This window comes from Phyllobates terribilis, unplaced genomic scaffold, assembly GCF_046119375.1.
Source record: "Phyllobates terribilis strain yellow unplaced genomic scaffold, ASM4611937v1 Scaffold_4782__1_contigs__length_57209, whole genome shotgun sequence".
Lineage (NCBI taxonomy): Eukaryota > Metazoa > Chordata > Amphibia > Anura > Dendrobatidae > Phyllobates > Phyllobates terribilis.
This window is the reverse complement of record NW_027367531.1, coordinates 32,189-48,396: the sequence shown is the minus strand read 5'-3', so window position 1 is coordinate 48,396 and position 16,208 is coordinate 32,189. Positions and strand designations below refer to the sequence as shown.

Here is a 16,208-nt window from a genome sequence, read left to right as displayed (position 1 = left end):
AATGGAATGATTTGGATGAAGAAGGGAGATAGCAGTAGTCCACATCATCGGTTGTGATTCCAAGATCATACCTTTCATTAAGACGATGAAGAATGCGTAGGATTCTCCAAGTCTGGGTGATGTAACCTAGCCTACCATGATGTATACATATGAGGGGTCATTCTTGTAGAGTCACCAGATTAGAGATACTGATCGCTATTCGCCTAGTTATCAATATTTCTAATTTATCACGTCAATACTTAATTACTAAAGTTGAGACTAAGTCCTCCAAATATTACCCTCCTATTGGTCCACCTCACCAATGAATTTAAAACAATAATTGAAATGATCTATTAAATACTTGCCACGTCATTATTAATTTAAAAACGTAAAAGATTATATTTGAAGATTGAGAACGATTATGAATAAATATTTTTTTTCATTATTTTTTTTAATAAAATTTTGGTATTTTTAAATTAAGGATGATTATGAATAAATATTTTTTTCATAATCATTTGTTTCTATTTTATTAATAATTTAATTTATTATTAATTCCTCCTTAGTATTTGATTCTTCCTTAGTATTTGATTATTTACTTAAAATTCAAAGCTACTTTTTGATTTAATCAAGCAACTACTTTTTTATTTACTTAATTAATTAGATAATTTACATAAATTATTAAAATTCTTCTCAATATAATGAAAATCCACATAAATTTTGACCATTTATTTATGAAATTATTTAAAATTAATTAAAAAAATCAGAATATAAAAATATCCAATTACTAAAACTGAGGTTAGCTATGTCATTTGTCAACCATTCATTGGTCCACGTAAACAATGTATTTTAAAAAATAATTATTAACTTCTACCAGTTGGTGACACATCAACAAGTCATTTATTTATGAAATTAATTAAAATTAACTAAAAAACCAGACCTTAAAAATATCAATTTCTAAATTTGATCCATAGCAACATTGTATTAAAATCATTTATTTTTTACACCTATTAAGTGTAGCCATGTCATCACAGCTTTAACGTAATCAATGACTACCTTTCAAGAAAAATTACTATATTTACTTAAAATTCGGACCAATTTTTTGATTTTATCAAGCAAATACTTTCTGATTTACCGGATTAATTTAATAATTTACATAAATTATTAAAATTCATCTCAAAATAAAGACATGTAGTTTAACTGTATAAGTAAAATTTTAAATGATATTATTTATTTTAATTTACGTATTTATTCTAGATCTAAATGGTTAAAATTTCATTTATGTCGAATTTGGATAATTGGTCTTCATAAATTCTTATTTCATGTAAAATTTCATTGCGATTTGGATTTTGATGGGTTCAAGATAACTTTTTAAAAGTGATTTTGTATATAAGCGCTAACTAATTAATCTATAATATAGATATAAGTAAATATTACTATTTTTTTATATCAAATCTTATTTTAAATAATAATAATAATATGATATAAATATATAAATGATATTAGATATGTATAGAAAATAACATAAATTTGATAAAACTATATCGTGCATGGCACGGGTTATAACCAGTTACTTAGTATTTTCCTAGACATTATTTAATATCCATTTCCATTGTTTTAAGAGAGTTTAGGAGGCCATCTTTATACATTATGGTCCAACTTCATTATGGGTAGTTTAGTCATTAATTTTCTTCTCCCTTCTATTTAACCTAGTTTGTAAACGCATTTGAGGTTCATGTTGAAAACTGTCCATTTATTTTTGAGTATTAATCCTCCATTGAATCCCCTTAAACATCACTATTGAATTATTTGGCTGTCTTGCTCCTTCGTCTCTTCAATCCTAATTCGATTAGATCATGGTCGAGCTTGCTCCTTTGATCTAATCCATCACCAATTCACCTTCATCTTCACCAACAACCACCGGCCACCTACATCACCACAACTGGCTGAATCACCACCACATCAACACAAACTATCCACCTGAAATCCACCACCTTTCCGCATATCTCTCGCAACTCCATCAATTTCAAGGATCAATCCGCCCCACTACACATTCATCGATCAAATCCGAGATATTTGAGGCCTTCTTCAAGCAAGGTCACATCACCTGGTATCAGAGCCTCGAATCTGCAAGTCGTATTGATTCCTTGCTTATCACAACACTATATTCGGGTAGTAAAAATCCATTTATTTCTTGTTTTTTGTGTTCTAGTTCTTCATTAGCATTATCGAAAGTTTAAAACAAACAAAAATCTATTTTATAGTTTGTTGCTCTTCCTCATTCCGCAAATCCAAACAAATAAATTGTTCATTCATTCATTCAGTTATTGAATCCATATCCCTAAGCAGACATCGATTTTTATTTGTGTTGATAATTTAGTGATTTAATTCTAGATCTAGTTGCATGTTTATAGGTTGACTTGCTTACTTGACTTACTGGCCATTTATCTACATCTTCTTCAATCTCTTTCTTTCAAACATGAATCAATTGAGCGTGTTATTATCTAGTTATTTGGGTCAATTTTGTGTGGAACTTGTGGTCATCAAAGGTCCGAATCTTCCTTGCTTTATCGCGGCCATTGGAGGAAATTAGGGTTCTTGAGTTGTTGATTTAATTTCTCACCAAAAATGCAAAAAATATGAACATACTACAGCTCCAGGTGGCGAAGTTACTATTCTCATTAACAACATTTAACCATCCGGGAAACCAGATACTTCGACCCGCATTAAACGCCGGCCCGGCTACGATTATGAGAGGAAGTGTGCTTAAATGCGAGGTTGACTATTTACTGCGCTTTTTTTATTGGATTCGCTGTCCTGCGTACCCAAACCAGTGAACCGTCAAAGTCTAGAGAAAGGAGCTTCTTCCTTTCTGAATCAGATAGGATTCATATCTGAAAGACTTCTTCTCACCAATTTAGGTGAAATCGTCGTTGGTCTATTGTTTAGAAAAGGCAAGATCTTTCAGTTATTGTTATAAAAGCCAGATCTGATATTTATTTTCCCATTAAAATAATAATAAAAAATCAAGGGCAAAGTTGTTAGGATTTTGTTGTTGAAATTCTTTCTTGTTGAGATTTACTGTCAAGTGCGCCCAAGAAAAGCAAGCATCGCCCAGGCCCAGCGCTAGCGTCACCCAGAAATGCTCATGCCCAATGCAGGCAATGCCCACCAGCGCACACGCCCACGCCCAGGCGCGCCCATGCCGGCTCTCAGAAATACCACGATGCATCTAGAACCGTGTTCTTTTCACCTAGTCTTTGCACATACAGGCCGGTTCACCATAGAACCCGTTAATTTGAGTTATTTTTGGGTTGGGTTTATTATTATTATTATAACAATAATTATCGGGGTTGGGTTTCTGTGTTCACTTTTAAAGTTACCTTCTTTCACTTATTGTGAGTTATCCGCTTGTGTTAGTTTACAACTGCTTTGCTGGGACACCTAGATAGATGCCGGATTAAGTTCTGTGCCACTTTCCTTGGCGACAGTATTCGGGATTCTGTGAAGGTATTAGAGTACAGAAGCTTTTGTGAGAAAAGTCGATCTAGGTGGCATTTGTGTGAGATATAGGGGGTGCATAGCCAAAACAAGATAATCATTGTCCAATCTGTGTAGTTGATTCATTTATCATCTTCTTTATCTCACCACTGTCTTGGCTACATTTTTCTTGTTGGCACTTAGGCTTATCTTCCTACAATTTTATCTACAATTTGTTTTTTGAGTTATCGTTGTATTTTTTGATCGTTGTGTGTTTTTCATTAGCCTACCCGCCACACGTCCTTTTTAGCCTTGTTTTTTGTGGTTATGATAACTTCGTAGATCGACTTTCTGTTCGTTTCTGTTGCTTGGTTTCTGTTGTTTAGTTTCTGTTGCTTGGTTTCTGGGTTCTTTCGCTCTATTGGGGTTTCTTTTATCTGTGCAAGACCATGGTGCGTTCTATAGAATGACAAGATATGAGCTTGACAACGCAGCTAGCTGCTTTTGTAGCGCAATTGATGGCCAATCAGGAACGGACCAACGTAAACCTTGTTGTGTTACAAGATCAGACCAGTAGATTGTTGCCTTCTGCATCAACACACCAAACACACAAGGGTAAATGCGTTCTTCAGCATACCTCAGAGAACGCGAGCAACGCGTCTAAGAAAGTGCGATCCAAGTCAGTAGAGTTGACAATTCCAGAGAATAGTTCTCCAATGGACGACCGGGATGCTGATGAGTCGCCGTCCGAGGAGATTGAAAAGGTGGACAACAGAACCATTAGACTCCATCGACGACACACAGATGTGCTTTCTTCCACCTCCAAGCGAGAGAAGCCGCCTACAACTCCTCCACCCTGCCAAAAGAAATTTTTTGACTCATTTGATTACAACTATTTTGTTGACCATCACAGTACAATGTCTCTTGTTGAGTCAGATGAGGGTGATGAATTCCAAGAGTTTGATTTGGACGATGAAGAAGAAGAGGCCTACGACTTTACTGTAGGTTATCACCCACCCCTTGAGGATCCACCAGAACTACAGTCTCATCCGACAGGTTAGGTCCCTCATCCCCAACAGTGGCAAAATCCCGATGTTCACTATGCTACACATGGCTATCCACAATAGTATCATCAACAACAGGTTGTCGGTCCTCCATGAGAGCCGCGACGACAACCATTACCACCAGTTGGTCATCAACAACAACGTCAACCATAACAGAATAACTATGCCCCAGTTGCTGGCCAACAGAGTTATACACCACGAGCTCTACAGCAAGACGCGAGATAAAGGTAAAGATCGAACCCTTCCTTGGTACCAGTGTTCTAAAAAATCTAGGTGGGTGCTAGGCAATGAGGGGGAGGGGGGGCTAGTTCCTAGGCTTCTAGGCGGGACCCTAGGCGAATCAATATTATAACACTTATTTTTTATTTTCATACAATTTTCTTACATAAAAAGCTAAATAGAAATATATTGATTCATCATTTTCATAGTAATTCATAATTTAACTATATAATTTTAATATAAGCATGTAATTTGCTAATTAATCATACACAATTCACAGATTTTATAGCATTTTTCATAAAGAAGATCTACAAAACCACAACAAGCCAAAATCCTACAGTTTTCAACGCAGATTATAACTTAATAAAATAGAAATATAATCTAAGCCTCCATCTATTTATTCTCATTATCCTCCTCAACTTGAACATTAACTTCTTGCACCATGTCTTACTCATCAAACTCAAACTCATCATTATCTTCTTCTACATCATCCTCTGTTCCATCCAGTGTTCTAAAAACGCGCCTAGACGCTAAGCGGGGCCTACATGGGCGATTTTTTCCCACTGCCTAGCTGAAAACGCTTAGCAACTAATCACAACGTTACGGTACCACTTAGCGCTAGGGCCCACCTAGCCGCGTTTTTAGAACACTACTTGGTACTTATAACACTTCTACTTTCATTGATTGGTTGCAGAGTACCAGTCATGTTCTTTATCACTGTCATTATGAGGAGCATGAGAAAGTCGAGATTGTCACCTTACACTTTAAGGAGTAGCGTGAACCTGGTGGAACGGACTGGTTCAACAACATGCACACATGGGGTGGCCACCAGTGACAGAGTGGAAACATCTAGTCACGCTCATGACCCGCAAGTACGTACCGACGTCATATCACCATGATATGAAGCAGGCCATGGAACTTGCTACTCAGGGACGCGATTCACCACATGAGTTCTTTGCTCGCTTTGAAGACATGTACTTCAAGGCTGGTGTAAGTGTTAATTCTTCTACTCTTCGTACCCGTTTTGTTTCACATTTGTCAAAGCCTTGCGAAAATGAGATTGACAATCTGCCAATCTGAGACCTCAACAACGTGGTACAAACTACACAATAGGTCTATCTTCAGGTGCACGATGTCGACAACAGCCTTGACAGTCTTCGTCTTTCTCCCCACCAAGGTATATTTATAAACTTTTCAATTCTACTAGTTGTGTGCCTTGACAGGATCGTGCATGTATCGAGTCCTCTATTATGCAACAACTGGCACCCCCCTTTTTCCGCGAGCCGCCAACCCTCGACCTCTGCTGAGACATGCCAAACAGACCGTTCTCGCGATCTCGAGTGTTATAAATGTAGAGGCCGAGGACATTATCAGAAGGAATGCTCTAATCAGAAACGCATCCTTTACTTTGCCAAAACTGCAAATTACGAGAGCCTTTCGGATGAAGATGAGACCGTCCCGGAGGCTTCTGCAGAGTTTCCATAAGAGGTGATCAGGACAAGCGACCATGATACAACGCCATTCCTTATGCCTTAGTCACCCGACGCGTTCCGAGGATAGTGGTGAGAATGAACAAACTGCAATGCCTCCAGCAAGTTCCATCCATCTTCCTGTAGTATCGAGTCCGAAGACCAGATCTTATACCATTCTGTTGGTTGTATGAACAAGCCCCTTAGTTCTTATAACTGATAATGCCTTAGTTTTAATGATAACAAACTACCTTATGAACTAATGTGTCTATTGAGTGAGATATCGCAGGAAATCGAAAGGCCTTTGAGTTACTTAGGAGGTTTAAGGGTGGAAAGCAACGAGCTTAAGTGAGGATGCAAGAGTGAGTTCAGCGAGAGGAAGAGCGCTCAAGGCACTTAACTAGGAGCAAGGAAACCAAGGGATACTGAAGGGACCGAACAATAAGAATGAAGGATCAAGCTGCACAAGTAACACGCTACACAAGGAGGACGCGCTCAAGGGGACCGAAGACACTCTAAGGGACAGAGCGCGTATATATGGAAAAAAATCTTCCTAGAGCTAAACAAGGAAAGATTTGGTTCGCCAGAGATTTACCAGATTCGAGATCTTAATAGTTGAAGCTAGTTTGTCATTATATTCGGCTAGCTTATATTTAGTACTTTATTTATTATTATTATTTGCTTTACGTAATTAGTTCCCGATGATTATGCCATAGTATAAATAGCTTAGTTTATTATCTTTAAACGTGGTTGTCGAACTAGAGAGAAAAAGTTCATCTTGATTTAGAGATTAGGCAATAAGCTAGGAGAGTTGAGAGAAACTAAGAACTGTGTGTTTGCCTAGTAATTGTAAGTCTCACAAGAAATCAAATCAACAACGTTTTGAAATTAAAGTATTTGTTTGTTCTTAGTCTTGTATTTCCACGCAAAAGTTCTATCTTTTGTTAGACTAAGATCTTCACGATCCACAATTGGTACCAGAGAAGGATCCAATTCCAATACGGCAATGAAGAACTCGGAGTTCAACCTCAGCATGTCCCTCAACAAACCTCACCAGCTTCGAGAAGGAGAACTTGATTGGTGGATGGGAGTTCACACGACGTTCATCCAAACCCAAGACTACCAATGCTGGAAAATCATAGAACTTGGAGACGAAGAGCTTCCAGAGATGAAAGAAAGAAAGGATTGGCAACCAGAGCACTATACCAAGATGAAGAAGAACTCAAAAGCTCGGCAACTTATTCCATGCGGACTCTCTCGCAAGGACATTGACAAGGTCATTGGCATATAAACGGGCCAAAGATATGTGGGAAGCTATCATCTCCATACACAGAGGAAGCGAAGATCAGAAGGACACCAGAAAGTTCACGCTTCAAAGGGAGTTTCAGTCCTTCAGGCAACTCCCTGGGGAAAGCGTGTCAGCCTGCCAATCAGGCTTCACTATTCTGATCAACAAGCTAACGGCCTCGGCGTAACCACTCCAGCCTCTGAGCGGACATTGGTTGTCATCTACGCTATGAGCAATAAATTCAATCTCACTCGACAAATCACACTAATGTCAGACTGCAAGAAGCTTTCAATTGTAGACATATTTGGTAAGTTTTTCAACCAAGAGAACGCTGATTCGCTAAAGGGATTAAAGGTAAAGGAAGCCACTGGAACAACGTTGAAGCTCACGAAGGTGCTTGAGAAGATGGACATCAATGATGGTGAAGAAGATGATACATAAGTCGCTCTCATGACTAAGATGGTCAAGAATTGTTTCAAAAAGAAAGCTAGGCCAGGAGAAGCATCGTCATCAGCCAAGCTTGATCTCAAGGAGTATACATGCTATAAATGCCAGAAGAAGGGACATCTTGCCAAGACGTGCACTAACCCAAAGGTAGAGGCCACTGAGAAGAAGGCACTTTTCTCTGCATGGGGAGAAGAAGATGATGAAGCTGACCTTCACGAAGGATTCCAAGGCAAATGTGTCATGGCCAATGCATAAGCACTCACTTCTGAGGAAAACTTGAGCAGTGAGAGCAAATGGTACATAGATAGTGGCTGCTCATGTCACATGACTGGAGACAAGGAGAGATTGAGAAGTTTTCAAGTATATGACGGTGGAAGCGTATTATTTGGTGACAAGAGAGCAGAGAGAAATCACTGGACACGGAAAGGTACATCTCAATGACAAGATAGAGATCCAGATAGTGACCTTTGTGGAGAGCCTTCGTTATAACCTCTTAAGCGTAGCTCAACTCTGTGACTGGGGACCAAAAGAAGTGACCTCACCACCTCAAAGTGCCTTGTGAGAAATGCTATTGGGGAAATCATCCTAAGGGGGAAGTGAGTCAACAATACCTATAGATTCGACTGCAGCTTCATCCCAAAAGGTCACCTTTGTCTCACTACTATCGAAGATCACACAGAATTATGGCATCAATGACTAGGGCACGTCAATCTTCATCTTCTACATAAGTTGCGTGCTAAGGAGCTAGTTCGCGGTCTACCTTATCAAGATAGACAACTTGACACACTGTGCTAATTGTGTTAAGGTAATCAAGTCAGAACCTCATTCAAAGCTAAGCAGAACGTCACAACAGAGAAGCCCCTTGAGTTTCTTCAAATGGACGTCTGTGGGCCAATGCGTGGTCAAAGTCTTGGTGGAGCACACTACATTTTTGTGATTTGGATGATTACTCTACGTTCACTTGGACCTTATTCCTGCGCTCCAAGAATCAAGCCTCCTCGCGCTTCATCGAGCTACTCGCCCTACTTGAGAATTCTCTATCTCTGAAGGTGCGCTCTATAAGATCTGATCATGGAACTAAATTTATGAATGGAGAGATGCTAAGTTACTGCATTGAAAGAGGAATTATTCACAACTTCTATTCCCTAGGACACCACAACAGAATGGAGTGGTAGAAAGGAAGAACCGAACGTTAGTAGAGATGGCGCGCACTATGCTACTTCAAAGTGGGGTCACTCCCTCTCTATGGGATGAAGCGGTGAACACTACATGTTACAACCAACAGAGCTCTTCTATGTCCTTGTTTAGGCAAGACTCCTTACGAGCTGAGCAAGGGATACCCACCAAGCATATCTCATTTCAGGGTTTTTGGATGCAAGTGCTACGTGATGAATAATGGGAAAGATTATTTAGGCACGTTTGATGCACGAAGTGATGAAGCTATCTTTCTTGGCTATATGTCCCAGCAAGCAAAGCGTACAAGGTGTTCAACCAATGAACAAGAACCTTCGAGGAGAGCTCCTCCTCCTAAAGCCTTTGATCCATTACCAGAGTCACCCCCTTATAAGCATCTTCAGATATTGATCGAGCTCCTCCTCCTAAAGCCTTAAACCCACTCGCCCTTCCCTATACAGCCTCAGCTCCTCATGTCCTGATTCAGACAGTGACAATGAACGGCCATCTAACTCAATCCTTCATCAGAATACAGAGCCTCCACTAGAGATTTCAACAACAAGGTGCTCATCCTCCAACAAACATGCTCACCCCAGTCCATTCTGGAATTCACATCGCTCTCGTGTAGCTCGACTAGCACCTCCGGAGACAATCATTGAAGTACTTGATGAAAGAACCGAGGAAACTAGCCTTTGTGCCTTCAACGCCTTTGTCTCCCTCATTGAGCCTAAGAATATCAAAGAAGCTATCCTCGATCCAGATTGGGTGGTAGCCATGCAAGAAGAGCTTCATGAGTTAGTGCGAAATAAATTCTGGCGCCTTGTTCCTAAGCCTTCCAGTCGCACCATCATATGCACTCGTTGGGTCTTTCGCAACAAGCTCGATGATTCGGGAGTTGTGGTAAGGAACAAGTACGTTTAGTAGCAAAGGGGTACAATCAACAAGAAGAATCGATTATGACGAGACCTACACTCCAGTTGCCAGATTAGAGGCCATTCGACTTCTCATCGCCTTTGCTTCATGCAAGGGCTTCAAGCTATTTTAAATGGATGTGAAGACGGCCTTCCTCAATGGTGTGCTAAATGAAGAGGTGTATGTGAATCAGCCCCAGGCTTTGAGACTCAACTCATCCTGAGCACGTATATTCCTAGACAAGGCCCTATATGGGTTCAAGCAAGCACCAGGGGCATGGTATGAGTGTCTCTCCGAGTACCTCCTCGCCAACAACTACAACAGGGGAACAATCTCTATAGGTTCAAGCAAGCACCCGGGGCATGGTATGAGTGCCTCTCCGAGTACCTCCTTGCCAGCAACTACAACAGGGGAACAATCGACAAGACGCTCTTCATCCAGGAACATAAAGGCGGCATCCTAGTGGTCAGGTATACGTTTGATGATATATTTTGGCTCCACTAACATTGTCGCTTGTAGAGAAATTCAAAGACGTGATGAAGTAGCAAGTTTAACATGAGCATGATAGGGGAACTCAACTTCTTCAACTTCTTTCTTGGACTTAAAGTGGTGCAAAAGGTTGAAGGCATTATAATTCATCAACAAAAGTACCTAAAGGAGATCATAAAGAAGTTTGGGATGGACAACAGCAAGCCTCTTCATACTCTAGTGTCCACAGGCACTAAGCTAGATGCAGACCTCAACGGCCACATGGCAAATGAAACACTCTATAGAGGTATGATAGGATCTTTAATGTACTTGACCTCCTCTAGGTCCGATATTGTTTTTGCAGTGAGTTTGTGTGCACGTTTCCAATCCGATCCAAGGGAGTCGCACGTTGCCATCATCAACCGTATCCTTCGTTACCTAAAAGGGACTGATAATCTTTGTTTATGGTACCCTAAGAACTGCGATTTTACCCTTGTTGAATACATAGATGCTGACTATGCAGGCTATTTCGTTGATCTAAAGAGCACATCAGGTATGGCACAATTCCTAGGCCCTTGTCTGGTCTCATGGGGCTCTCGCAAACAAAACTCAGTAGTTGTATCCACCACCGAGGCTGAATACATAGCAACCGCATCTTGTTGTGCTCAACTCCTATGGATCAAGCAACACTTACTGACTTCGGGATCTCGATGGGCTCAATTGAAATAAGGTGTGACAACACAAGCGCGATCAATATCTCAAAGAATCCTGTGCACCACTCTCGAACCAAGCACATTGACGCGCGTCATCATTTTCTTCGAGATAATGTGGAGAAGAAGCACATCAAGCTCACCCACTGTAGATAGGGATGGCAACGTGGCGGGTTCGGGGCAGGGACTACTATCCCCGTCCCATCCCCGTTTATAATTTCAATCAACATGCCCGTCGGGGACAATTTTTTTCCCCATCCCCGTAATCTTATTTGAATTTTTAATTTTATTTGCTATATGTGTATCTAAATATAAAAGAAACTAAATAAACAACAAATATTTTTAATTCGTAATCAATTAGTAATTAAATAACAGAAAAAACAAGTCAATCAAATAAATTAAGACAAATAAAAAAACCACATTGACATATGAAGTCTCTTATGAACTAACCACCCCCCGTCGGGGATTCCCCACGGGATCAGGGTCGGGTCGGCAACGAGGCAGGGACACTATTCCCCACCCCATCCCCATCCCCATGCGGGGATATTATGTTTCACCCATATCCGGCCCCATCCCCATTTAAAATCCCCATCCTCACTCCCGTCACGGGGATTCCCCACGGGAAAGCGGGGATCCCCGCCCCATTTCCATCCCTAACTGTAGAACTGAGGATCAAATAGCAGACATTTTCACCAAGGATTTGAACAAGGAACCATTCATCAAACTCAGACTTCACTTGGGCTTGATCCCCTTTCATTAAGCATCTCCTTCCACGTAAGCATCTTCCCTTGATCTTGTGTAAATTCAGTGCCCTTTTTATCTTGGGAACTTAGGACTATACGTGCGCGAACCTAGTCTATACTCTTAGGGGTATTCGTCCTTTGCATGCTTTGTGTGATGCTAAATGATAAATGCTTAGTTAGGCCCTCTCTAGGATTGCACTACTGCTTGCTAAAACTTGATCCATTTGCATGCTATTCATTTCAAGCCCTTATATATATGCACGATGATCGCTTCTTAACCTTATAATCAAGCCCCCAGATATGAATTGTGCTTATAGGCCAGTCCCTTAACCTTGATCTTAATTTTACGTTCCCCATGACCATATAAGCCACAACTAGGAATATTCATTGAGATGTCAAAAGGCCTACCCATATATGCTTAGCACTTTTTGTTTTTAAAGAGCTTTTATGTCCCTTTGTGTGTGAGATTATTATGTGCTTAAGCGAGTTAAATCACCCTACTGAGAATGGGAACTGAGACACAGCGCGTCAATGTATGTGGACCAAGTAAGTATAAGAGATTTCAAGTGCAGTTTGTGAAACAACACGTCCTTGGGGACCGAGAAACACAGAATAAAGTGCAACACAAATAAATTCAGGAACTGAGTATAGGGACCGAAAGAATTTTAGGGACCGAGCATCTCAACGGTCGACTATCTTTTAGGCAATCATTACTTGACATCCTACCAACGGTCACTTGCATCTGCGATAAACGAGGCGACGTTACAGATTTGAAGCAGGCCATTGTGATTCGACATTTCGCCACCCTCTATAAATACCCTCTCAATCACTCTCTCTCCCAAGCACTCATCGCTCACATCCTGCATCTCTTCACTACTTGCACTCCTTTCTACTCCACCAAATTTCATCCCTCAAACACACAAATGGCCAGCCCTATGAACATCGACGCTGAGAAATGGGTTGCGTTCCTGAAGTTCCAAGAGTTCATGGAGAAGTCAAAAGCCACAACTTCCGTCCCACCTTCTACCTCGGCTACTCCAACGCTCACCGATTCAGCACCTCAAAGGCACTCTCTCCCATACCAGAAAAAGGTGCCTAGTCCTCAGCCCTCATCCTCAGCACCTCCACCACCTGCCGCTCACCCCATATCTCCAGTCCCCATGGAGGAAGATCAAACGACTCCATTAGTTCACCCCGTCTCCTCCATAGAACTCAAAGCCTCCTCCACTGACTCCACCGAGCACACCCCCTCTGCCTCCAGACATGATGAATCCACCCACCAACATCCTGACATCACCTCCATTGCTCTCGCCGTCACTTCTCCTCCTTCTCCGCCGCCTCAGTCAGCCCTAGCCATCACACCTTCCACCACCACACAAAAACACCAAAAGACAATCGTCACACCTGAAAGAGATGAGTCCCTCAACTTACCCCCTGCTCACGGAATCTTCTCGACACACATCGTCATCGAGCCTCTTATAATAGGCCAAGGCTTCTATTCCAGCCTCAACCCTGCCGAGTTCGACGTCGCCGCCGCAGTCGCCTCTCTCGAACACACTCGTTGGGCAGAGCTCGAGGTAGAGCCAGTTCGCCGTCTGACTATGAAGAAGTGCACAAGTTCTACAACGTATTAGCCGTCATGACCCCCAACCCCAGGCCAGCTCTATTCTATGGCACACATTCCATGGAGGGACGAGCCCAAGACGCTGAACGTCAAGCTTATGGAAAATGTGCTCAATCTTCCAACGATCGAAGGGTATGCGTCTCTGCCAAAGAAAAAATGGCTCTCTGGAAAGGGCGAGATGCTGGATCTGCTGGTGGGGAAGCTGTGTCCAAGGGAGATCAAGACGCATATGCTGAGCTTCGGCAGAAAGCTCATCCGTTACATCATGCTGCGTAATAGCATCCCTCGCCAAGAAGAAGCCGATACCGTCACCATCGCGGATGCGTGCCTACTGCGTGAGGCCATTGAAGAAGTCTCATAGACATGCCGCGCCTCATTCTCTCTCATATGTTGACGGTGAAGATGCACAAGAACCACGTGCTTCCTACCCCCATATCGTCAAGAAGCTCATGCTCGAGCCGGGGATCTACATGCCGGTAAAAGAGACGCCCTGTGAAAGAATCATCACTGAGTCTGGGTTGTGCCGGCTACTCAAACACACCAGTATGGATGCACTAGTTGAGAAGCTGCTCCTTGGATCCACTCTCAGAACTGAGCCTAAGCCCGAACCCAACCCAATCCAGACACCTCAGCCCCTCCCAAATCCAAACCCAGACCTCGCCGTATCAATAGCCCGTCAAAGGAGCCCAAGCCACTACTGCCGTCGAATATGAGCTCAGACGAAATTCAGCTTCGCAACTTGGAAGTTGTACTTCAGACAAATCGGCATCTTTCAGGGCTCAGGCGCATGCTCGACTGGAACCTTCATCATGTAAGGGCGCTCATGATCGGGCCTCTGAAAGAGGGCTGCGAGGATGAATACCATTGGGAGTTGCTGTTGTCTCAGTTCCACTTAGGGCCTCTTAGAATCCAAAGCTCCTCTAAAATTCTTGTTATTTTTGCTCTTTTTGATTGTTTTTCTGTGTGCTCTTATATATCTATCAATGAAATGCTTGTTTTGGATCACTTACCTCCTTTCTCTAGTACGTACTGAGATAGGGCTAGATTTGTTGTGTTTTTTTCGTATCACTTACTCATTCCTCTAGAAGGCACACACGAGCTACTCTTAGTTTCCCTTGATTAATATTGAGAATTCGTTTTTACATGATGTCAAAATGGGGAATATTACAAGCATATGAGTTATTTAATTTGGGGGGGACTAGAAAATATGATGTTAAAGGGCAATGTTTATTACTTGTTCATTGATTAAGGGGGAATTGGAAAGCTACTTCTTTTCTCAGCTCTATAGTATGCCTATGCCAGGATTCTAAGTCTGTCATCATTAAAAAGGGGGAAATTGTTGGTTTTATGAACTAGCCCCTTAGTTCTTATAACTGATAATGCCTTAGTTTTAATGATAACAAACTACCTTATGAACTAATGTGTGTATTGAGTGAGATATCGCAGGAAATCGATAGGCCTTTGAGTTACTTAGGAGGTTTAAGGGTGGAAGCAATGAGCTTAAGAGAAGATGCATGAGTGAGTTCAGCGAGAGGAAGAGCACTCAAGGCGCTTAACTAGGTGCAAGAGAACCGAGGGATACTGAAGGGACCGAACAATAAGAATGAAGGATTGAGCTGCACAAGTAACACTCTACACAAGGAGGACACGCTCAAGGGGACCGAAGACACTCTAAGGGACTGAGCGCGTATATATGGAAAGAAATCTTCCTAGAGCTAATGAAAGAAAGATTGATTCTCCAGAAGTTTACTAGATTCGAGATCTTAATAGTTGAAGCTAGTTTGTCATTATGTTCGGCTAGTTTAGATTTAGTACTTTATTTATTATTATTTACTTTCTTGTAGGTACTTAGTTCCCGGTGATTATTCCATAGTATAAATAGCTTAGTTTATTATCTTTAAAAGTGGTTGTCGAACTAGAGAGAAAGAGTTCATCTTGATTTAGAGATTAGGCAATAGCTAGCAGAGTTGAGAGAAACTAAGAACTGTGTGTTCACCTAGTAATTGTAAGTCTCACAAGAAATCAAATCAACAACGTTTTGAATTAAAGTATTTGTTTGTTCTTATTCTTTTATTTCCGCACAAAAGTTCTATATTTTGTTAGACTAAGATCTTCACGATCCACAATTGGTATCAGAGCAGGATCCAATTCCAATACGGCAATGAAGAACTTAGAGTTCAACCCCGGCCTGTCCCTCAATAAACCTCATCAGCTTCGAGAAGGAGAACTTGATTGGTGGATGGAGTTCACACGACGTTCATCCAAACCCAAGACTACCAATGCTGGAAAGTCATAGAACTTGGAGACGAAGAGCTTCCAGAGTTGAAGGAAAGAAAGGATTAGCAACCAGAGCACTATGCCAAGATGGAGAAGAACTCAAAAGATCGGCAACTTATTCTGTGTGGACTCTCTTGCACGGACATTGACAAGGTCATGGCATACAAACGACCAAAGATATGTGGGAAGCTATCATCTCCATACACAGAGGAGCAAAGATCAGAAGGACACCAGAAAGTTCACGCTTCAAAGGAATTTCAGTTCTTCAATCAACTCCATGGGGAAAGCGTGTCAGCCTTCCAATCGCGCTTCAATATTTTGATCAACAAGCTAACGGCCTCTGCGTAACCACTCCAGC

The 16,208-nt window shown here is 41.4% G+C and overlaps 1 protein-coding gene across 1 annotated transcript; it reads left to right on the top strand.

Annotated features, from left to right (window-relative positions):
* The first annotated feature begins 10,589 nt into the window (after positions 1-10,589).
* On the top strand, positions 10,590-11,225 carry LOC141249582 (uncharacterized). The gene has a single exon (XM_073669690.1). It carries the CDS (start codon positions 10,590-10,592, stop codon positions 11,223-11,225), a length of 636 nt encoding a protein of 211 aa, XP_073525791.1.
* Positions 11,226-16,208: the final 4,983 nt, after the last annotated feature.